The following is a 23,004-nucleotide window of genomic DNA, read 5'->3' as shown; positions in this document are numbered from 1 at the left end:
TTATTTCCCAACTAGACTGTTGTGGACCTCAAGGTCCTGTTTCCTGTCACTTGTTGCTCTGATAAGGTCTGTTTGTAACTGTTGATGTTTTATCATTTGGCACAGGGAAGGTGGTTCAAATTCATCATCAATATCCTAGAAATGAGAAATAAGAAACATGTTGATTATAGAAATGGGAAATTGTGAGCAGCTTGATAATGTTGTATTAATGCAGAGCCTGGGAGTAGTGTGAATACAGGCCCTCATACTGAGGGCTCCTGAGTTTCAGATGGCTGTCAGAGGGGAGCTGAGTATAGGCTAGGTGCTTGCATCTGGATAATTGTAAACAATTTTACAACACCAAGTTATAGTCCAGCAATTTTATTTTAAATTCACAAGCTTTCAGAGGCTTCCTCCTTCCTCAGGTAAATGTTCAGGAGCTCCTCGAAGCCTACGCATTTATACATATAGAACAATACATGGTGTTTACAGAATGCCCCTGCAACTGCCCGTTGCCAAGGCAATCACCGTGTTCAGACAGAGAGGTGTCACCTGCAGAACCCTCGAATACACATTCAACAAAAAAACAAACAGGAAAAAAAAAACAGAGAGAGGCAGAAACATCCGGAAGGCAGAGAAAGCCAGCAAATGACCCATTATATTAAAAACAGATAACATTTGTTCGCTGGTGGGGTAACGTGTAGCGTGACATGAACCCAAGATCCCGGTTGAGGCCGTCCTCATGGGTGCGGAACTTGGCTATCAATTTCTGCTCGACGATTTTGCGTTGTCGTGTGTCTCGAAGGCCGCCTTGGAGTACGCTTACCCGAAGGTCGGTGGATGAATGTCCATGACTGCTGAAGTGTTCCCCGACTGGGAGGGAACCCTCCTGTTTGGCGATTGTTGCGCGGTGTCCGTTCATCCGTTGTCGCAGCGTCTGCATGGTCTCGCCAATGTACCATGCTCTGGGGCATCCTTTCCTGCAACGTATGAGGTAGACAACGTTGGCCGAGTCACAGGAGTATGAACCATGCACCTGGTGGGTGGTGTCCTCTCGTGTGATGGTGGTATCTGTGTCGATGATCTGGCATGTCTTGCAGAGGTTACCGTGGCAGGGTTGTGTGGTGTCGTGGACGCTGTTCTCTTGAAAGCTAGGTAATTTGCTGCGAACGATGGTCTGTTTGAGGTTGGGTGGCTGTTTAAAGGCGAGTAGTGGAGGTGTGGGGATGGCCATAGCGAGGTGTTTGTCCTCATTGATGACATGTTGAAGGCTGCGGAGAACATGGCGTAGTTTCTCCGCTCCGGGGAAGTACTGGACGACAAAGGGTACTCTGTTGGTTGCGTCCCGTGTTAGTCTCCTGAGGAGGTCTATGCGATTTTTTGCTGTGGCCCGTCGGAACTGTCGATCGATGAGTCGAGCGTCATATCCCGTTCTTACTAGGGTGTCCATCGCGTTCCTCGTCGTCTGAGCAGACCCTGTGTATTCGCAGGGCCTGTCCATAGGGGATGGCCTCTTTGACGTGGTTAGGGTGGAAGCTGGAAAAGTGGAGCATCGTGAGGTTGTCCGTGGGCTTGCGGTAGAGTGAGGTGCTGAGGTGCCCGTCTTTGATGGAGATTCGTGTGTCCAAGAAAGAAACTGATTCTGAGGAGTAGTCCATGGTGAGCTTGATGGTGGGATGGAACTTGTTGATGTTATCGTGTAGTCTCTTTAGTGATTCCTTGCCGTGAGTCCATAGAAAGAAAATGTCGTCGATGTATCTGGTGTATAGTGTTGGTTGGAGGTCTTGTGCAGTGAAGAAGTCCTGCTCGAACTTGTGCATGAAAATGTTGGCGTATTGGGGTGCGAATTTGGTCCCCATGGCTGTTCCGTGTGTTTGGGTAAAGAACTGGTTATCGAAGGTCACCTTCGATAACCAGTTCTTTACCCAAACACACGGAACAGCCATGGGGACCAAATTCGCACCCCAATACGCCAACATTTTCATGCACAAGTTCGAGCAGGACTTCTTCACTGCACAAGACCTCCAACCAACACTATACACCAGATACATCGACGACATTTTCTTTCTATGGACTCACGGCAAGGAATCACTAAAGAGACTACACGATAACATCAACAAGTTCCATCCCACCATCAAGCTCACCATGGACTACTCCTCAGAATCAGTTTCTTTCTTGGACACACGAATCTCCATCAAAGACGGGCACCTCAGCACCTCACTCTACCGCAAGCCCACGGACAACCTCACGATGCTCCACTTTTCCAGCTTCCACCCTAACCACGTCAAAGAGGCCATCCCCTATGGACAGGCCCTGCGAATACACAGGGTCTGCTCAGACGACGAGGAACGCGATGGACACCGACAGACGCTGAAAGACGCCCTAGTAAGAACGGGATATGACGCTCGACTCATCGATCGACAGTTCCGACGGGCCACAGCAAAAAATCGCATAGACCTCCTCAGGAGACTAACACGGGACGCAACCAACAGAGTACCCTTTGTCGTCCAGTACTTCCCCGGAGCGGAGAAACTACGCCATGTTCTCCGCAGCCTTCAACATGTCATCAATGAGGACAAACACCTCGCTATGGCCATCCCCACACCTCCACTACTCGCCTTTAAACAGCCACCCAACCTCAAACAGACCATCGTTCGCAGCAAATTACCTAGCTTTCAAGAGAACAGCGTCCACGACACCACACAACCCTGCCACGGTAACCTCTGCAAGACATGCCAGATCATCGACACAGATACCACCATCACACGAGAGGACACCACCCACCAGGTGCATGGTTCATACTCCTGTGACTCGGCCAACGTTGTCTACCTCATACGTTGCAGGAAAGGATGCCCCAGAGCATGGTACATTGGCGAGACCATGCAGACGCTGCGACAACGGATGAACGGACACCGCGCAACAATCGCCAAACAGGAGGGTTCCCTCCCAGTCGGGGAACACTTCAGCAGTCATGGACATTCATCCACCGACCTTCGGGTAAGCGTACTCCAAGGCGGCCTTCGAGACACACGACAACGCAAAATCGTCGAGCAGAAATTGATAGCCAAGTTCCGCACCCATGAGGACGGCCTCAACCGGGATCTTGGGTTCATGTCACGCTACACGTTACCCCACCAGCGAACAAATGTTATCTGTTTTTAATATAATGGGTCATTTGCTGGCTTTCTCTGCCTTCCGGATGTTTCTGCCTCTCTCTGTTTTTTTTCCTGTTTGTTTTTTTGTTGAATGTGTATTCGGGGGTTCTGCAGGTGACACCTCTCTGTCTGAACACGGTGATTGCCTTGGCAACGGGCAGTTGCAGGGGCATTCTGTAAATACCATGTATTGTTCTATATGTATAAATGCGTAGGCTTCGAGGAGCTCCTGAACATTTACCTGAGGAAGGAGGAAGCCTCCAAAAGCTTGTGAATTTAAAATAAAATTGCTGGACTATAACTTGGTGTTGTAAAATTGTTTACAATTGTCAACCCCAGTCCATCACCGGCATCTCCACATCATGCATCTGGATAGGAAGTGATTTAAAAAAAGATAGTAGCCCTGATTTTATGGTGAAGAGCTTGGAATGTAACACCAGGTGCATGACCCTGCATGCCCAAATCAATGTATGCTGCCATTTACAATGGACAATTTTGAGGGACAGAATGAGGCTATGCTACAGACAAGCATAAGCCTCATTAATCTTGCCTATTTATTAAAATTACATTCCAGACTGAATTTCATGACTTTAGGTGAGATATCCACAGTGCATTGGGCGGTTCAGGCATAGGTGAAAGTCTTGTGCTGTTTAAGTAAGTTATTATTTCTGCTTCCTTTGATAATGATATGCTTTAAAATTGAAATAGTTAGGACATGGAATTAAAAAGAAACACAGGAAAGAACATTTGTAAGGAATTACTTTGACTATTTTAGTTCAGCTACATTAATTATGTATCTTCATAAATTTTCTATTTTAAAAGAAATCAGTTTGGTGTTAAAATAAAGCTCTATTATGTTGCGGTCTAATGTGTCTCAGTAAATCCTATAGGTCTTCCTCTCAAAATTAGCAGGTTACAAACAAAAAGAAAAATTGTGATAGGTGGAAGTGCAAAAGAAAAACTGAAATTGCTGGAGAAATGCACAGCGCCATCATTAGCATATGAAAGAAAAAGATAAGTTAATGTTTTGGATGAGATCCTTCATCTGTATTGAGTTCTGACAAAGGATCCCATCTGAAATGCTAAGCTTTCTTTCTCTTTCAGATGATGATTGCCCTGCTGTACATTTTCACCATTTTCTGTTTATATTACAGTTAAAAGTTTGTTGCAAACAGCTGCTAACATAACAAAATGTATTCCTGGGATACTCTGGGTGGTGGAGGTAAGCATTTAGGGCATTTGTAAATAAATTCTGTGCACTAATTCAGAGAACATATTGGGCCGGATTTTGCTGTGAAAATAACAGTGAGGCTAACAGCGCTCACCGTTATTTCTGTGCAAATTGGAAAGCAACTTCCGGCGACTGCACATGTGCAGTTAAACACAGATATCCAGAAGTTGCTGGCCGAGATGCCCTGTTCCTCCAAAAGCTGTGCGAAAACAGAATCTTGCCGCCTGACTCACCATTTTAATGCATTGAACGGTATGAAGTTCCTGTACTTACCTCGTGGATACGGACTAAACTCACCAAAAAAAGTTAGGGCTTGTCCATTCCAGTGTAAGTACCCTTTTAACGGTATGGTAAGTCTTAATTACCGCCAAACAACCTCTCTGGCACTGAAAATTAACTTTCACAAGCGTGGAGTCTCATTCCTTCATCTTTTAATGTTGGACATTTAAAAAAAAATTAAATAAAATGTTTTTTTCACTTTTTCTTTGTTTTTATATCTCTCTCTTAATTCAATCTTTCTTTCACTTACTGTACCTGATTTGACATTTCATTCATTATTCTAACTTACACTTCCTGGTTCAGATTCGAACGCTGCTTACTAACAATGCTTCAATCTGATTTGGTTAAGGAGACACACAGTTACTTGCCCTGAAAGTCTATGGGCAATGCAAGTCTAACGAATGGCATTCGTCGTCACAGCAAAATCCAGCCCATTAACTATGTGAAGAGTCATCCTGTAACTTTATTACAGTGAGTGTCCATTTTAGAGCAGATGTTCGCTGGGACAGCAATCAAAATGGTACTTAAGAAAACTTGTACAAGAATAGATCTCTCCTGGGAAAATGTATTTTTTTGTTATCTAAGTATTGTTTATTCGGGGTCAGCCTTGGGGCAGTGGTAGCACTCTCACCTCTGAATCAGAAGGTTATGGGTTCAAGTCCCATTCTAGAAACCTAAGCGTATAATCTAGGCTGACACTTCAATGCAGTACTGAGGGAGTGCTGCACTGTTGGAAGTGCCGTCTTTCAGATGAGATGTTAAACCAAAGTACCATATGCTCTCAGGTGGACGTAAAAGATCCTACAGCACTATTCGAAGAAGAGAAGGGGATTTCTCTGGGTGTCTTGGTCAATATTTATCCCTCAACCAACATCACCAAAACAGATTATCTGGTCATTGTCTTATAGCTGTTTGTTGGACCTTGCTGTGTGCAAATTGGCTGCCACATTTCCTATATTACAAGTGTGCCTACACTTCAAAAGTACTTCATTGGCTGTAAAGTGCTTTGGGACATCCTGAGGTCGTGAAAGGCGCTATATAAATGCTGAAGTTCTTCCTTTGAAATTCAGCACAGCCTCTACAATCAAAGTTAATAAATCCTAAGTCACAGTAAAAGAGGAGGTAGCTGAGATACTGGATGGGCTAAAAATTGATAAAGAGGTGGTACTAAAAGTGGATAAGTCACCTGGTCCAGATGGGATGTATCCTTGGTTGCTGAGGGAAGTAAGGGTGGAAATTGCAGAGGTGCTGGCCGTAATCATCCAATCCTCCTTAGAGATGGGGGTGGTCCCAGAGGACTGGAGGATTGCAAATGTTACGCCCCTGTTCGAAAAAGAGTGTAAGGATAAATTCGGCAACTACAGACCAGTCAGTTTAACCTCAGTGGTGGGGAAACTTTTAGAAACGATAATCTGGGACAGAATTAATAGTCATTTGGACAAGTGTGGATTAATAAAGGAAAGCCAGCATGGATTTGTTAAAGGCCAATCGTGTTTAACTAACTTGACTGAGTTTTTTGATGAGGTACAATTCTAAAAGGGGTGCAGGAACACAGAGATCTGGGGGCAATGCGGTTGACGTTGTGTATATGGACTTGCAAAACACGTTTGATAAAGTACCACATAATAGGCTTGTCAGCAAAGTTGAAGCCCATGGAATAAAAGGGGCAGTGGTAGCATGGATACGAAATTGGCTAAGTGACAGGAAACAGAAAGTAGTGGTGGACGGTTGCTTTTCGAACTAGAGGAATGTATACAGTGGTGTTCCCCAGGGGTCGGTACTAGGACCACTGCTTTTTTTGATTTTTATTAATGACATGGACTTGGGTGTACAGGGCACAATTTCAAATTTTGCAGATAACACAAAACATGGAAGTGTAGTAACAGTGAGGAGGATAGTAATAGACTTCAAGAGGGCATAAACAGGCTGTGGAATGGGCAGACATAGGGCAGATGAAATTTAACGTAGAGAAGTGCGAAGTCTAACATTTTAGCAGGAACAATGAGGTGAGGCAATATAAACTAAATGGTACAATTCTAAAAGGGGTGCAGGAACACAGAGATCTGGGGGTACATGTGCAAAAATCTTTGAAGGTGGCAGGACAGGTTGAGAAAGTGGTTAAAAAAGAATACGGGATCCTGGGCTTTATAAATGGAGGTGTAGAGGACAAAAGCAAGGAAATTATGTTGAATCTTTATAAAACACTGGTTCGGCCACAACTGGAGTATTGTGTCCAATTCTGGGCACCGCACTTAGGAAGGATGTGAAGGCCTTAGAGAGGGTACAGAAAAGATTTACCAGAATGAAGTCCCTCATCCTTGGAACCAGTTACGTGGATAGTCTGGAGAAGCTGGGGTTGTTCTCCTTAGAGCAGAGAAGGTTGAGAGGAGATTTGATAGAAGTGTTCAAAATCATGAAAGATTTAGATAAAGTAAATAAAGAGAAACTGTTCCCATTGGCGGAAGGGTCCAGAACCAGAGGACACAGATTTAAGATGATTGGTAAAAGAAGCAAAGGCGACTTGAGGAGAAACTTTTTTATCGAGTGAGTAGTTATGATCTGGGATGCGCTGCCTGAAAGGGTGGTGGAAGCTTTCAAAAAGGAATTGGAAAAATACTTGAAAGGAAAAAAATTGCAGGGCTATGGGGAAAGAGTGGGGGAATGGGACTAACTGGATTGCTCTTACAAAGAGCCGACAAGGGCTCGATGGGCCGAATGGCCGCCCTTCTGTGCTATAATCATTCAATGATTCTATGAATGGAGGAATATACACCCCACAAAGCACAAAATGCAAAAAGACCATTCCGCTTTCAAAAATGTTCCATTGGGTACAATTTACATTATCATGGGCTTTCTCTAATTTATTTAATCTCCTGATGGAATAATAATCACCCACAAAATCTCAAAGAAGGGCAAACCCCCAAACTCTGTCTAACATTATAATACGTAACATTATTCTAGGATGACCAATTGTATTCTACATTTGATCATCTCTTCTTATGACTAGCTATTGATCCAGTTCGCTTTTAGAGACATTATTCAGTATGATGAATGATTTTTTATGGGAGAACAGGGATGCCCGTTATACCTGGGGTTGTTCATTGCACAGCCAGCGACCAGACATATATAGATATATAAAGCACACATCCTATTTTAAGCAGGCTGGTGAACTTGTGAGGTTAGGAGAAACTAATCCCAATGGAATACAAACAAATATCTCCCCTTCAAGAGGCAATGCCACTAAAAAAAATTTGGGGAGGGATTTGGCCAGCCTGAGCTTTTTTAAAGCAAAAATTAAATTAAAATGGTGCAAATTGGATAAGTTAAAATGGAAATTCCACGCAGTGCCTACTAATCAAGGGAGAAATCTAGTGACCCAGTAGACACCACATATTTCTTAAAATGATAATAAATGAGAGTACTTACATGAAGTCTGAAATATAAAGCAAATGCTACCATCAGAATCAGTGTTGCCACACCAAGGATAGTGACTCTCAGTACAATTGTCCTTGTAATACTGTTGCCATCAGTTTCATCTGTGAAGAGTTATTGATAAGGCATCACATGACTATCCACCAATGAGCAGACTTTGATATAACACTGTTCCAATATCAGCACATTGTCTTTAATGGAGAATTTTTACCACAATATTATCATCTGGCTGCTGAGAATATGGGTATAATTAAGTTTTATTTTCTCCACTCTATAAAGTTATATTTACAATTGTAATTCATTATTGGCCAATATCTGTTGTTTAAGTGCTCCAAACTTTCATATGGGTGGAACTAAAAATACACCAACTGATGTGTAAAAATATCAATTTAATTCTGCTGTTTCCAATCCTTGCCACATCTGTAGCAGTTGCTGCCCCATTTTATCACCACTCAAAATTGCCACTTGCTTTCACATTGTAAATTATGTCAGTACCCTCTGCTGGTAGAAGGATGGCTGTTAAACTATAGAGGCCAGGCCTGCACGCCTATCTTGGGCACAGAAAGTGAGGAGAAAAACAGTGAATAAAGAAATGAAACAAAATGGAAATGACAGAGAGAAAGAAATTAAAAGTTGAAATGAAAGCAAGAAGGAAATGAAAGAAAAAGAAGTAAATAAAAAGATTTGTGGTGCAAAAAGAAAAAAAAAGCTTTGTTTTTTTTTGCCGCTATATGCACTTGGAATTGGATTTTTGGGATTGAGATTAGATTTCCACTGGCAATGTTTGGATTAGAAATTTAATGTTTCAAATTAATTGGGATTTGAAAATGTATCTCATTATATATTATGAAAACTTGATGCCAAGGCTTGGATCTGTGTGGATGGCTGTCTTTAGCTTGTAGTTCATTTGAGTTTTTAGCACAAAATCAGCATAATTTTGCTTTCCTTGAAAACACTGCTGAGAAAGCTCTTTTACTCCCTTCCTGCAGCATTCAAAATATTTGTGAGATTATTTTGGAAATGATTCAAAGGAATTGATTTTATGGATGTCAGCTTGGCTCAGTTGGTAGCACTCTCGCCTCTGAGTCAGAAGGCTATGGGCTCAAGCCTCACCCCAGGACCTGAGTACACAATCTAGACTAACACTTCAGTGAGGGAGCTGGTGACAATCTATGGATGAGACATTAAACAAAAGCCCCTGTTCAGGTGGACATTAAAGATCTCATGGCACTATTTAACGAAGAGCAGGGAGTTCTCCAGTTGTCTTGATAACCATTACTCTCTCACCCAGCGCCAAAAAACAGATAAAGGATGCTGTCCAGTGATGCTAATCAGAAGTTAAAACATCGTCTTCAATCAATGTCATGTATTTTACTGATATTTAATAATATCTGTATAATAGACCACACAGCTCTTCTTACCTGGGTTCCTGACAGAAATCCATTTAGTGATGGGTGTAGGGAGTGTGGAGTGGTTCACCTGACAGGAATAATTTGCACCTTCATTCCAGTCAGATACAGAAAGATTCAGAAAACCTGTGATGGAAAATGAGCCGTCACTGTTAGTGTAGAGGGTCCCGTCGTCAGTCTCGTTGGTGATTAACTGTCCTTCTTTAAACCAGGACATTCGAATTCCGACGGGATAGAATCCCAGCGATGCGCAGACTAGCTGCATACCTTCATTAGGGAAAGGTAGAGTCTTTGCTCTTAACTGGACCGTTGGACGAGCTGAAATTCAATTGCAACGTTATTAGACCTTTTATTTCCATTGTTCACGCTGCCTGTCATTTTTTTCTGCTGCTATCTTCAACTGTTACTTTGTGAGATTTAGGAACTGCTTAATTAAAGTTACGTTATGCATTACTGTGAGGCCTGTATCAAAAAGGCAACTTCAGAAATAAGAAAATTGGAAAAGGCTGTCACCATGTTATTAATGGGAATGACTGTGAATCCAGGTCAAAACCTTAATTCATCGTCATTGCTTTTAATAAGGATACAGTTAATGTTATCAGCACATGTTGGTTTATTTTAGTTACAGTTAATTTTAGTTCAGTTGAAAGGAGCGATATCATTTTGTACAATATGGCGATCATGAAGTATAATAATGACCAAAACAGCAGCAGACTATGTGACCACGACAGGCATAAAATGGCTAACCGTGTTTCCTTTCCCCTCAATTGAGTACATGGGGTTTAGATTCTTATATGAAATGATAAATTCCATTATCAGCATATCAGAAATCTACTGAATCTGAGAAAAAAATTGTCTTTGAAACATACTGCTGTTTATTCAAGATGCTGGAATAGATTGTCCATTGTGTGCTTCCTGTCCTTATTTTTGTTTAAGTTCTGTTACTGAAACATGCTGAGTTAATGCTGATTATGAAGTAGAAACTGTATAAAATTAAAAGTGTGATAAATACATTGAGATTTTGAATTGTGGAAGTCCAACAAATCATTATTTCTTACCCTTGATGGCTCCATCCTTAGTCTTATCCCTCACTTTTGAGTCAGAAAGTGGTGCATTCAAATCCCACTCTGGGACTTGACCATAGATGCATTGTCAGTGGTGCAGCCAAGGCCCTGCCTGCCTTTTCAGGTGGATGTAAAAATCCCATGGCACTATGTGAAGAAGAGCAGGAAATTCTCCTGGTGTCCTAGCCAAAATTTCTCCATCAACTAATACCATCAAAAACTGATTAACTGGTCACTCATTTCATTTGTTGTTTGTGGAATCTTGCTGTGTGCAACTTGTCTGCCGCATTTGCCTATGTACAACAGTGAACACACTTCAAAAAGTAATCCATTGAATGTGAAGCACTGTGGGACATGATAAGGCACTACATAAATTTCCTTCCTTGCTCTATTGATAGTCACTATTTCCTCTGACCTCAAATGGATCTCCCCGATCTGCTTCAGTGCAAAGGCTGCCTCAAAGGAACTTACGGGTAGATTTTCACCCTGAGCGGACTTTGGGTAGCCAGCTGGTGGAGTGTGCCAGTCTGTCATCCGATAATCCCGGCACAGTTTGCCATTAGCATTCAGCAGGCGGGCTGCGGGTACAAAATGAGGACCCCTGATCAGCCCGCCAATTCCGGGTTGTCGCAATATTATGCAGCCTTCGGGCTAGTAAAAGGTACCGTAGTATTAGAGTACCTTACAGCACAGAAGGAGGACATTGGGCCCACCGTTGGTCCGTGGAGGAGAAGGGCTATCTCGGGAGAGGGGACCGGGAACGGCAGCGGCCCAGGCTGGTTTTGTGGAGCCCAGAGGAACACTTCTGCTCCTCCTGGCCCCACAAAAATGAACATCAACTTACCTGTCATCTCCTCTACATTGCTTATTATTATTCATTACTTCTTTGGCTGCAAAGCGTTTTGGGTCATCCTGAGGCCGTGAAAGGCGCTATTTAAATGCAAGTCTTTCTTTTTTCTTCAACTGGACCACCAGCTGATATTGGGCAGAAGACACACTGTGCAAGTTCCACCCAGTGCTGTCCTAAAATTGCAAACATGGTCGTATGTAAGCCATAGGATCCTGATGCATGCATGAAATCAATGGAAAAGAAATAGGCGATGTGTAAAATGGGCTGCCAATTTGTCATTGCACGCTTTGTGCTACCGCCCAAGATTAAAATCTCCCCCAAGCTTAACTCTCTATAAACTCTAAGTCTATCCTAAACCGAAACACCAGCTCCCATATCTCTTCCATCATCTCTCTCACACTTACTGAGAAGAAGAAAAATAAGCTCTCCTTTTCGGACTTTTAGCCTTCAAATTCTCTTTCTCTGCCAGCCTCTTTTTTGCCTTTTCCATTTCATTGATACAACTAAGATTCTTGCATCTCTGATCTTTAACTCTCACTCCCAGGAACAAAACACCGTGAAACTTCTTCCCTCTCCTCAGTCGTCTCTTCTTCTTACAAGCTGCATGATTTACAAACACAAGCTTGGTGTCATCTACCAAGATAGAAAGAAGAAAGAAAGATGTACATTTATAGAGCGCCTTTCGTGACCTAAGCACTTTACAGCCAATTAAATACGTTTTGAAGTGTAGTCACTGTTGTAATGTAGAAAATAAGAAATGTAGGAGTAAATACTTCTTGTTTTAGCTCTTAATCTTTGCAATTTTGGTATCGACTTGTATTATGGGCATTCTCTTAAGTTTTTTAATTAAAAAAAGCTCACCTTCCACTGTTAGGTGCGTGCCACTACCTTGTGCTGTTTGTGTAGGCGGAGGTATTTCAATAGAAACCTTGCAGAAGTAAATGTCAGAGTCATTTAAATGAAGATTGTAGATTATTAAAGATGACGAGTTTGTTGAGAGGTCCAGTGTAATGTTTACACGTTCTGTACAATGCCATGATGTATATTTTCTTTTACTTTGATTGTAAGTATAATCACATAGCTTTTGTGCACTGTTATTTTTTCCCCATTTAATCCTGAACTGTTCTTCGTCTTCACTGTTGTACAAACAGTTTATTTTCACTGTCTGTCCTTTTAGTGCTTTGATCACAGATGGTGTCTGTGAAACTGTCAGGTTTCGGCTTTCTCCTTGGGCAAAACAAACATAATAATTAGTTGTGTAGAATATCCAGCATTACTAACCCCGTCACTCTGCTTACACATCACAGATCAACCCATTTAAAAACAAGGTTCAGTTCATCTTGATGGTAATCAAATGAAGCTCTCAGTGTTTACACACTGCTGATTTTAAGAGAGAGCAGCACACTCTAATATTCTGTAAATCAGGTCCTGATATGCCGAAAATGGCTTTGGAAGTTCAGGATCTGATCTGACTGTCAGTAAAAAAAAAAGTAGCTCTGATTTTAACTTGGGGCAGCAGTTGTTCAGGAAGGGGCTGGAAGTATACAATGGGCGGCAAACTGTCCATATCTCAGCAGCGTGAAGCCAAGGAGAATTTAGTTTCCCGTTGAAACCAGTGGGAAGTGGCAGCTGGCCAGTGGGCAGGAGCGAAATGTCTGGCGGCAGCAGGCCGCTGCCTGGGACAAAAGGAACGGGTATCCTGCACTTAGGTAAGTGACTGGATGGAGGTTTGGGAGAGCTTTACGGTCGCGGGTTGGTGAAGGGGTGGGGGAGTGGGGGGAGCCTGGGGCTGGGGAGGCCTAAACTTTCCTTATGGGGCCTGCAGGAGAACTCCAGCTCCCCCTGGCCCCACAAGTAATGTCAAAAAAATTAAACAGTCTTACCTTTTTGGGCCTCTTCTGGCCCTTACTCCTCTTCCCACTAGGATGGCCTGGCAAGAAAACCACAACGGCTTCCCTGCACAAGCCTCGGATTAAAATAGCAGTTGGGCCTCGCTGACATCATCAGAACCCGCTCTGCATATTTAAAGAAGGTCCCCACTGGTTTCTGGTAAAAGCCTCTCTCACCTGCTCAGAAGAGGTTAAAATCGGAACCTGTGGGAGGACAGTGGGATCTCAGCCGGGTAAGTCCCACGGGCAAGTTTAACTGCACACCCTCTCTGTTTCTGCCGGACAGCAGTGTTAAAATTTCCCCTAATGAATCTACCAGTATAACCTGTGGACTGTTGTATAACTTTACACTATGGTATAGGTGTACAAACTTAGTGGGCCATTTTACTGTGTACCATGAAGTCCCGCTGGCCGCATTAAAACGTCACAATACAAAGCACCGAATTCATGGAATACTTTTATTTAGAAAATGAAACTTTCAATGATTTGAAAAAGCTCTGAGTATTTTAAATTAGTTATTGCATTTTATCTTTTCTCAGCTTACCAAAAATTTTCTCAGCAATTATGATATTAATCTGATTTTTTGTGGCATCCATTCATATATGAAAACATCCTAGTCAGCATTCTTCTCTTCACCACCACCAGAAAAAAACAAATTAATTAATCATTCATCTCTGCTGTTTGTGGGAATTTGTTATGTGCAAAGTAGTAGCCACATTTAACCATAAAAATAATAACTGCACAATGTAATTCATTCTATATGTAGTGCTTTGCGACATTTCCGCGAGACATGGTTAGCCACTGTATAAGTGCACATTTTTCTTTCTCTATATCCAAATGTATGAATTATATTGGGAACTTGATTTTCTGCTCCTAGCACTAATATGTTCTCTGCACATACTCAAATCTGCACCTGAGGCTGTCAATAATTATACAAAATTTAAGGGCTACTAAAATAACCATTCTGGTGTAATTTGCATCAGTTCCGAATCACACACTAGTAATGAAAAGCAGCCCCTTTAATTTTACAGAAGCAGAACATAACGCATTTCCATTTTAAAATTGCACTATACACTCCCAAATTAACTCTATACATTTCATAGAATCATAGAAGTTTACAACATGGAAACAGGCCCTTCGGCCCAACATATCCATGTCGCCCAGTTTATACCACTAAGCTAGTCCCAATTGCCTGCACTTGGCCCATATCCCTCTATACCCATCTTACCCATGTAACTGTCCAAATGCTTTTTAAAAGACAAAATAGTACCCGCCTCTACTACTGCCTCTGGCAGCTCGTTCCAGACACTCACCACCCTTTGAGTGAAAAAATTGCCCCTCTGGACCCTTTTGTATCTCTCCCCTCTCACCTTAAATCTATGCCCCCTCATTATAGACTCCCCTACCTTTGGGAAAAGATTTTGACTATCTACCTTATCTATGCCCCTCATTATTTTATAGACTTCTATAAGATCACCCCTAAACCTCCTACTCTCCAGGGAAAAAAGTCTCAGCCTATCCAACCTCTCCCTATAAGTCAAACCATCAAGTCCCGGTAGCATCCTAGAAAATCTTTTCTGCACTCTTTCTAGTTTAATAATATCCTTTCTATAATAGGGTGACCATAACTGTACACAGTATTCCAAGTGTGGCCGAACTAATGTCTTGTACAACTTCAACAAGACATCCCAACTCCTGTATTCAATGTTCTGACCAATGAAACCAAGCATGCTGAATGCCTTCTTCACCACCCTATCCACCTGTGACTCCACTTTCAAGGAGCTATGAACCTGTACTCCTAGATCTCTTTGTTCTATAACTCTCCCCAACGCCCTACCATTAACGGAGTAGGTCCTGGCCCGATTTGATCTACCAAAATGCATCACCTCACATTTATCTAAATTAAACTCCATCTGCCATTCATCGGCCCACTGGCCCAATTTATCAAGATCCCGTTGCAATCCTAGATAACCTTCTTCACTGTCCACAATGCCACCAATCTTGGTGTCATCTGCAAACTTACTAACCATGCCTCCTAAATTCTCATCCAAATCATTAATATAAAGAACAAATTTCCATGATTGCCACCAGATAGTGAAAGAACAAAAGAAAGAACTTGCATTTATATACCTTATTGCCTTTCACGACCTCAGGACATCCCAAAAAGCTTTATAGCCAATGAAGTACTTTTGTAGTATAGTCAATGTTGTAATGTAGGAGACGGTGCAGCCAATTGCACACAGCAAGGTCCCACAAACAGCAATGAGATAATGACCAGATAATCTGTTTTTAATGATGTTGGTTGAAGGACACCGGGGAGAACTCCCCTGCTCTTCTTCGAATAGGATCTTTTACATCCACCCGAGAGGGCAGAGGGGGCTTCAGTTTAAGGTCTCATCCGAAAGATTGCACCTGTGGAGTGGGTTCATGGGCCAAATATGCTTTTTCTCATTTTGTGTTTTTAGTATGTTTAAACAGCTGCAGTACCACTAGATTCTGCTTTGGTATCAACTTCTCTTAACAGCACCATAAAAGCATAAATACTGTAGTCTGCATTTTAAAAAGAAAATGCTGCATACTGGAAATTTGAAATGAAAACAGAAAATGATGGAAGTACGCAATGGGTTAATCGGCGTCTGAAAGAGAAAGTCAGTTTAACAGTGGAAACTCCATTTCAACAGAAAAAGTTTAAGTAGTCAGTTATAAAACAACAATTAACAGGATAAAATCCCTGCACCAAAACCAGCTACAATGTAACAATAGAGGGTGGGGAGGAGGGAGGAGGAGAAGTGAGGATCAATCAGAGAAGGCAGGGGAGAATGAAGACCATGGAGTTGGAGAATGAATATCTTTTCAGGTTTAAAGATTTGGAAATGTATTCTGTAAAACAATCGGAGAATATTTTTGTAACTTTCGAATATGAATTAGAAGACGACATTGTAAGCTTACCTGCACTGAGAAGGATATGCAGTAAGAAAGGAAGCTGGACTCCTTGATTTCCCAGCAGTAACATTATTTAACAAGTTCTGAAAATATAGAAAAGGAACTTTGATAAGTAACTGACTTGTGGATTTTCTTACACATTTTGTAGTGGAGATTGGCTGATTTAGTGTAAATCAACCATCTAACTTTAGCACTTAATTTTCATCTTTAGAAGCATGTTTCAATGTTGTTTTTCTACCCAGACAACATCAGGGCCATCAAAATTGAAGAAATATTGGAGTAACAGTTAAGAGTGAGACATTTGCAAGTCCATCTAAATGGATTTATTTCTAAGAAGGTGATACATCAAAATAGCTGACATTTTTAAACAGAATGGGTGATTTTCACTGAAAATGAGTGACAGTTGAAAGCGCTACAATGTAATAGACTCCATTTAATCAATAAAATGGAAATCGATATTGCTTTGGAAGTGATACTATGATATTGGCACTAGAATCAGAACTGGATTATTTGATAAATACCATGATGTGCCATTCCTTGTGATTAATATAAAATCTCATTGTGTTTTACTAAAATTTCAGTGTTAGAATATTGATGTGACAGAGTATCTATTATTTCTTGTTCTTTATCACAGCCAGCGTATATTTCTAGTCCTTGTTCTTTCTGTTCGCTGTGCGTGTTAGACAATTGGAGTGAAACAATTACATAGCCTCCCTCTCAGGACCGCTATTCTAATTGGCAGGAACCAGAGCTATAGATATATTTATTTTGTATTGTGCTATTAGGTGTTGACTTGTGGAGAATGGCCCTCCAATGTTAACCTGAGAGCTTGGGAGTGTGGGACTCTTCTGGGAGTCAATTATCATTGGTGGAATGTGTGCATTAAAACCAGCAGATCATCAGTGAGTGTGGCTCCCCAGAGAGTGGGAAATTTGAGATGGCTGATTTTAATGTGTGTGTACTGCTGACACTGGTAAATAACTCTATGAAATGTCTCGCTCAGCTTCTCTCTCTGTGGCTCTCTGTGTTGTATTCACCAAGGCAACTTACAGCTCCAACTTACTCAGAGGATGCAGGGGCCGCCAGGCAGTGATCTGTGGTGACTGAGATCAAACAATTCAGCATAGAGTGCAGACTGAATCTACAATCTTCTGCTCTGTATTATTTAGTGCCGTATACTGGACGATACCTTTACTCCCTGAGTGAGTGTCTAAGTTTCTTATCTGTTGGCTGCATAGGTGTGTAGCATGGGTGGGGGTGGGGGTGGGGGGGGGGAGATGGGGGGAGGGATCATGTCAAATTTAGATCAATATCTCCATTCATATTCATATTACTCAAGTTAGTAATACTTGGTGTTCTGATTTAGGATTCATCCAATAACAATGTAACAGCACTAAGAACAGCCATTCCCAAATCTCCAGGGCCACAAAATTCAAACACCACAAACCAGCGAATAACAGATATAAACATATATAAGATTGAACTGCCTTGACTTCAAGGGCTGGATTTCTGAAGCTCAGGAGCCACACGTAGCTCATGGGCTGCCGCTTGGCCACTATTGCCCTGCGCCATCAGGAGAACTGCATTTGTAATTTTCAGTCAATAAGTGTATTTTTTCAATACAGCTCAATGAAACGAATTTAAAAACAAAACAAATGCAATTGGCTGGAGCACTGGTACAGAGAATGGAATAACAAATGCAGACGACAGTGTCACAAATCTCACCATATGCTGCCATTCACTGACTCAAATTTTTAAAATAGAATTTAGTTTATCAGGTTCATTAATTTACTCCATGCACTATTAGAGGTTACAGTCAGCAGTGATGTAACCTGACATCAGGCTTTATTTACCAAAGAGAGAGAAATATGTATTTTACACCTGAGACAGACCATTGTAAATACTCGTTCTAATTGGATGTCTGTAAATCCACTAAAATATCAATTAAATGGGAAGTACTTTTGGAGCAAGGTTCATTTACTGTAGTAGTTTAGCAATTAAAGCAATTACTTTTTGATTTCTACTAGTCAACAAGTTTATACAACGACAACTTGCATTTCTGTGGCATTCCTCATGAGCAGGAAGATGACTCAAATGAGTTTACATTAAGGAGGGGAAAAAAATCAGCATATTTCAAGCAGGAGAGAGAAAAAGAAAAGGGTTAGAATGGGAAGCTGATGGCATAGTTGAAGAAAGGGGTTTTGAGGAGGCTTTGAAAGCATGAAGAGAGGTAGAAAGGTGAAAGAATCCAGGGAAGGAGTATCATTGAGGAGAGGTAGAGGAGGAGGTGGGCAATGTTGTTATGGTTTTGGTGGAGGAATTTTTTACCTTATCCAGGTCTTGATGTCAGACAGCAGACAGGTAGTTGGAGAGTTAAGTAATAGCCTTTGAATCAATGGGAGGGGCAGAGAGATAGAGCTGGTGTTGTGAGCATAAAATAAACTGTTTTGAAGGTTGTGTGTGCTAGAAATCCTCACGAAATTATGTCCTTCTTAACCATGTGTGAGTAACGATGGAAAACATGCTCACTTATCATGCAAACTGATCTAATTATTAAAGTCTGCCAAGTTTTGCCAGACCTGTAGACTTTCATTGAATAGTGAAAGCTTATGAGAGTTTTTTATTAAAGTAGTTTTTTTAAGGCTACCAATTAATATAAAGTACATTTCAACTACAGAACTGCACTGTTTTACTAAGTTTCTAAATGCATTGAGTATCAAGTGTAAAAAAGAACAGCTTCATAATTTACTGGGTTCAAACAGGAAAACAGTTTATCATGTCCAAGAGACACAATCCATGCTGTTTTTAATGCTGTTTTTATATATACAGTACTAGCAGATTTCTTTGGCAGTGCTCATGGGGAGTCGGAAGATACACTGTTTTATAACAAAGGGATGTTTATGCCATGCAGGGCCATTGATTTACAGTGGGCTGAATAAGTCAAATTCCATTTTTATTAAATGATATACTGCTGCTTTGGAGATTGAATTCCATGATGCTGTTCATTATTCTGTAAATGAGTGGCTATATATATATACATATTTCTTTGCCTTATATACTCATTTTTTATCCCTTACCTGTTTTAAAACTGAGAATACATTGCAAGATGGTACATGATGCAATAGTTTGATATCTAGTATTTAGCAGTGCTGAAGAGGGATAATGGGATTTAGCTGCACAGAGCACAGCCCTGGGCTTTGGTTGCACTGAGGGATGCCCTGAGCTTTGGTAGAATTGGTGTGGGACTCTTAGATTTTAATAGCACTGCAGTGGGGCTGCTGGGTTTGGCAACAGGGGTGGGATACTTTGGTCTGGCATCACTGTGGAGAGGGAACCTGATATTTGGCAGAACAAAGGAGAGTACAATACAGAGTTTGTCTCACTGGTGGATTTCTACTATCAACAACAACAACTTGCCTTTATATAACGCCTTTAATGTAGTAAAATGACCCAAGGCACTTCACAGGAGCGTTATCAAACAAAATTTGACACCAAACTACATAAGCAGGTATGAGGACAGGTGAACTTGGTCAAAGAGGTGGGTTTTAAAATGCGTCTTAAAGAAGGAGAGTGAGGTAGGGAGGTGGAGAGGTTTAGGGGGGGCATTCCAGAACTTAGGGCTTAGGCAGTTGAAGGCACGGCCGTCAATGATGGAGTGATTAAAATCAGGAATGTGCAAAAGGCTAGAATTGGAGGAGAACAGAAATCTCTGAGGGTTGTAGGGCTGGAGGAGGTTACAGAGATAGGGAGGGGTGTGGCCATGGAGGGATTTGGAAACAAGGATGAGAATTCTAAAATCAAGGCATTGCCGGACTGGGAGCCAATGTCGTTCAGCAAGCACAGGAATGATGGGTGAACAGGACTTGGTGCGAGTTAGGATACGGTTTGGATGAGCTCAAGTTTACAGAGGGTGCAAGGTGGGAGGCCGGTCAGGAGAGCATTGGAATAGTTGAATTTAGAGGTAACAAAAGCATGGGTGAGGGTTTCAGCAGCAGATGAGCTGAGGCAGGGGCGAAGACGGGCGATGTTACGGAGGTCTTGGTGATGGAGAGGACATGGGGTCAGAAGCTCAGCTCAAAAGTGAGGGGGGAACATGGGCCTTATAGTAGTGTGTGTGGGTGGGGGCATCCCAGCACTGGATTAGAACGTTCTAAGAGATCTCGGCAAACATTAAATTTGGTGTTTTTGAATTGGTTCTCAGGAGTGTATGTGTGTGTGTCTCTAAGGGTGAATTTATATATATGCACACAGCCTTTGTATGTTTTTAAAAACACTTTATATAATTTTTACCCAGATAAAGCTTTTGAAATTTGTCTTTTAGCTTTTCTTTAAATAATTTTGAGAAAAAAACAACTTAAAAGATTTTTTTTAGAGTCTGAGAGAATCATTCTACCATTTGTCTCTCTAAATGCTATTAATGTTTCCTGGGAAACGCAGTGCTCATTCTCAGATTGCAGTGAATACCTTCAGCTCACAGTCACAGCTCTGAGCAAAAATATCACGTCCATAGCCAGGCTTTTGGGAAAAGGCTGAGGCCTTCAAATAAAACCTTTAAGGAAGGCAATAAAAGACACAAAAAATTCAATGGTTAAATTTAGTCATGCAATTGTAAAATATGCAATTTTTTTGAATTTTTGAATTTTGTTTTAAAACCTCTTTTTGGACATAGAAATTTCAGTTACTGAGAAAAAAATGGCCTGTCAACACCTTTTCAAACAGTATTTTGAGTGAACATATTTGAACGTTTATCAACAATCTGAGATCACAAAATATGTACATATCCCATTATAAATGTTCACATACTGTTTTCCAATATAAATGGAAGATAGACTTTTCTCATTGTAAAATGTAGATGTATGGCTTTCATATTATAAATGTGAACATAGGAAGTTTCAATTCAAAATTATGACATAAAATGTGCTACAGCATGTACTCCTAAATTCTGCTCTACCTCCTGAACCATGCAGTATTTCCCAAGCACAAACCAAGAACTGTCGAACTGTCTAGGTCATATTTCTGATGGTTCACTCAACCTGAAATGATGGACCTGCTGTGTACTTACAGCAATTTCAGATTTCCAGCACTTACAGTTTATTTCTTTTAAATGATAATAAGGAACTAAGTTCAGCGGGCAATAAGGTTTAGTGCCCACCCCTTCCCCGACTCAAGCTTCCATTAATTAGTTAACAGAGAATTTAAAAACCCCTCTGTTTAGTACCTTGCAATAAACTTTAGTCCATGAGAAAAATAGATCACTAACAAAAAATTGTAGATATTGTAAATAGCAGTGTCAAAGTAAATAAAATGTAAAATTTCAGTCAAAATTACAATGTTTACCCATTACCCAAACATAAAAATAGTGAAACAAGAAAAAGTTAATCATGATCTTTACAGAATCATGCAGGGAAAGGAAAATTTCCATGGAATACTTAGAATATCAGGGGCGAAGCTTCAGTCACTGCTCCTTCTGCCTCTGAATCTGTTTACCAGACAGAATATTCACCTGGAAATGTGTCCATTGTAAGAATCAGATTTGTACATTAGTACCCCAGAATCATGTCATGCTATTTAATACCCAAAAAAGCCTCCATAAAGGACAATAAAATAAAGCACTTACGTGAAGTTAGGACGAATATATGTAATGCTGCTGAATCAGGAGGCACTCTCAGTAACTATTGTCAACACTTCCTTTTTTTAGAGACACATGATTACACTTGATATGAAAGCTAAACATTGTGGTTAATGAAAAATCTTTGTCTTTGACTGGATAACTTCTGACTATTGTGAAGTTCAGTATTAAATCTTATTTCAACAATAAAATTAATATTAAATTGAATGAAAGACTATTGACTGATATCTGTAATGTCAATACTTGTGACATACCACAAAGTTGCAAAACTAATGACTGATTAGGAAAGGAGTAATGTAAGCTGTAGTAGTGTAACAAAATCATGCTTAGTTTACACTGACTTGCTGAGCTTCTCCAGCATTTTCTGGCTTTATTTCAGATTTCCAGCACCCGCAGTATTTTGCTTTTGATCTAGTGTTTAATTCACGGCCTCTTCTCTTCCAAGAATGCTCCACGTTAAAGAAGTTCTGCTCTTTTCTCCAACGGGATTTCCGTTTGTCTCTTTTATCTTGTTCACCTTCATTACTTTCTGTTTCTTTACTTGTCCCATTACCACCCACTTTTGACATTTAATCACTCCTGCCCTCCATCCTATCATAGACCTTCCCCTTTGTTCTTTCTTTACCCCCTCCCTTTTCCCTGGCTTAGTACTTGCTTAAAAACTGTTAATCTCTAACACCTTCCAGCTCTGATGAAAGGTCATCGACCTGAAACGTTAACCCTGTTTCTCTCTCCACAGATGCTGCCTGACCTGCTGAGTGTTTTCCAGTATTTTCTGTTTTTATTTCTTAGTTGACACTGATTTGTGGCATTGTGAGATGGGCTCGGCGTTCAAATCCACATGGACACACTAATCTGAGCAGGGAGCCCTATTCATCTATCGTTAACTTTTTTTTTGACTATTGCATAATATTTGCTAACCTTCGGCCCTCATGCATAATTGTTGTGTTTATAGATCTTCTAAAAACATTCCCCTAGCCTTGCATGTTTCCTCATTCATTTTCCTGAAGATTTCACCTCCAGTCCAGGTGCCCTGTAGACTTTCTTGAGTTTCTTCATAAGAGGCTTTACTGACCTCTATAAGCTTTAGATTTCTGAGCCAAACTTTATCCCATTTTCATTTGTGAAGAATTAATTCAACACA

The 23,004-nt window shown here is 41.0% G+C and overlaps 1 protein-coding gene across 1 annotated transcript in view; it reads right to left on the bottom strand.

The window, feature by feature from the left end:
- The window catches only part of LOC137326840 (M1-specific T cell receptor beta chain-like), a 38,055-nt gene continuing 15,051 nt past the window's right edge, over positions 1-23,004 (bottom strand). Inside the window, exons 3-6 of the mRNA XM_067992220.1 lie at positions 12,261-12,626; positions 9,498-9,803; positions 8,071-8,180; positions 1-135 (exon numbers count right to left, since the gene is read on the bottom strand). Of these exons, the coding sequence (XP_067848321.1) occupies positions 1-135; positions 8,071-8,180; positions 9,498-9,803; positions 12,261-12,626 (917 nt within the window). The remainder of the gene's footprint in view (positions 136-8,070; positions 8,181-9,497; positions 9,804-12,260; positions 12,627-23,004) is intronic.

Source organism: Heptranchias perlo, chromosome 11, assembly GCF_035084215.1.
Source record: "Heptranchias perlo isolate sHepPer1 chromosome 11, sHepPer1.hap1, whole genome shotgun sequence".
NCBI classification, from domain to species: Eukaryota; Metazoa; Chordata; class Chondrichthyes; order Hexanchiformes; family Hexanchidae; genus Heptranchias; species Heptranchias perlo.
The sequence above is the reverse complement of the archived record's forward strand: the minus strand, read 5'-3'. Positions and strand labels throughout refer to the sequence as shown.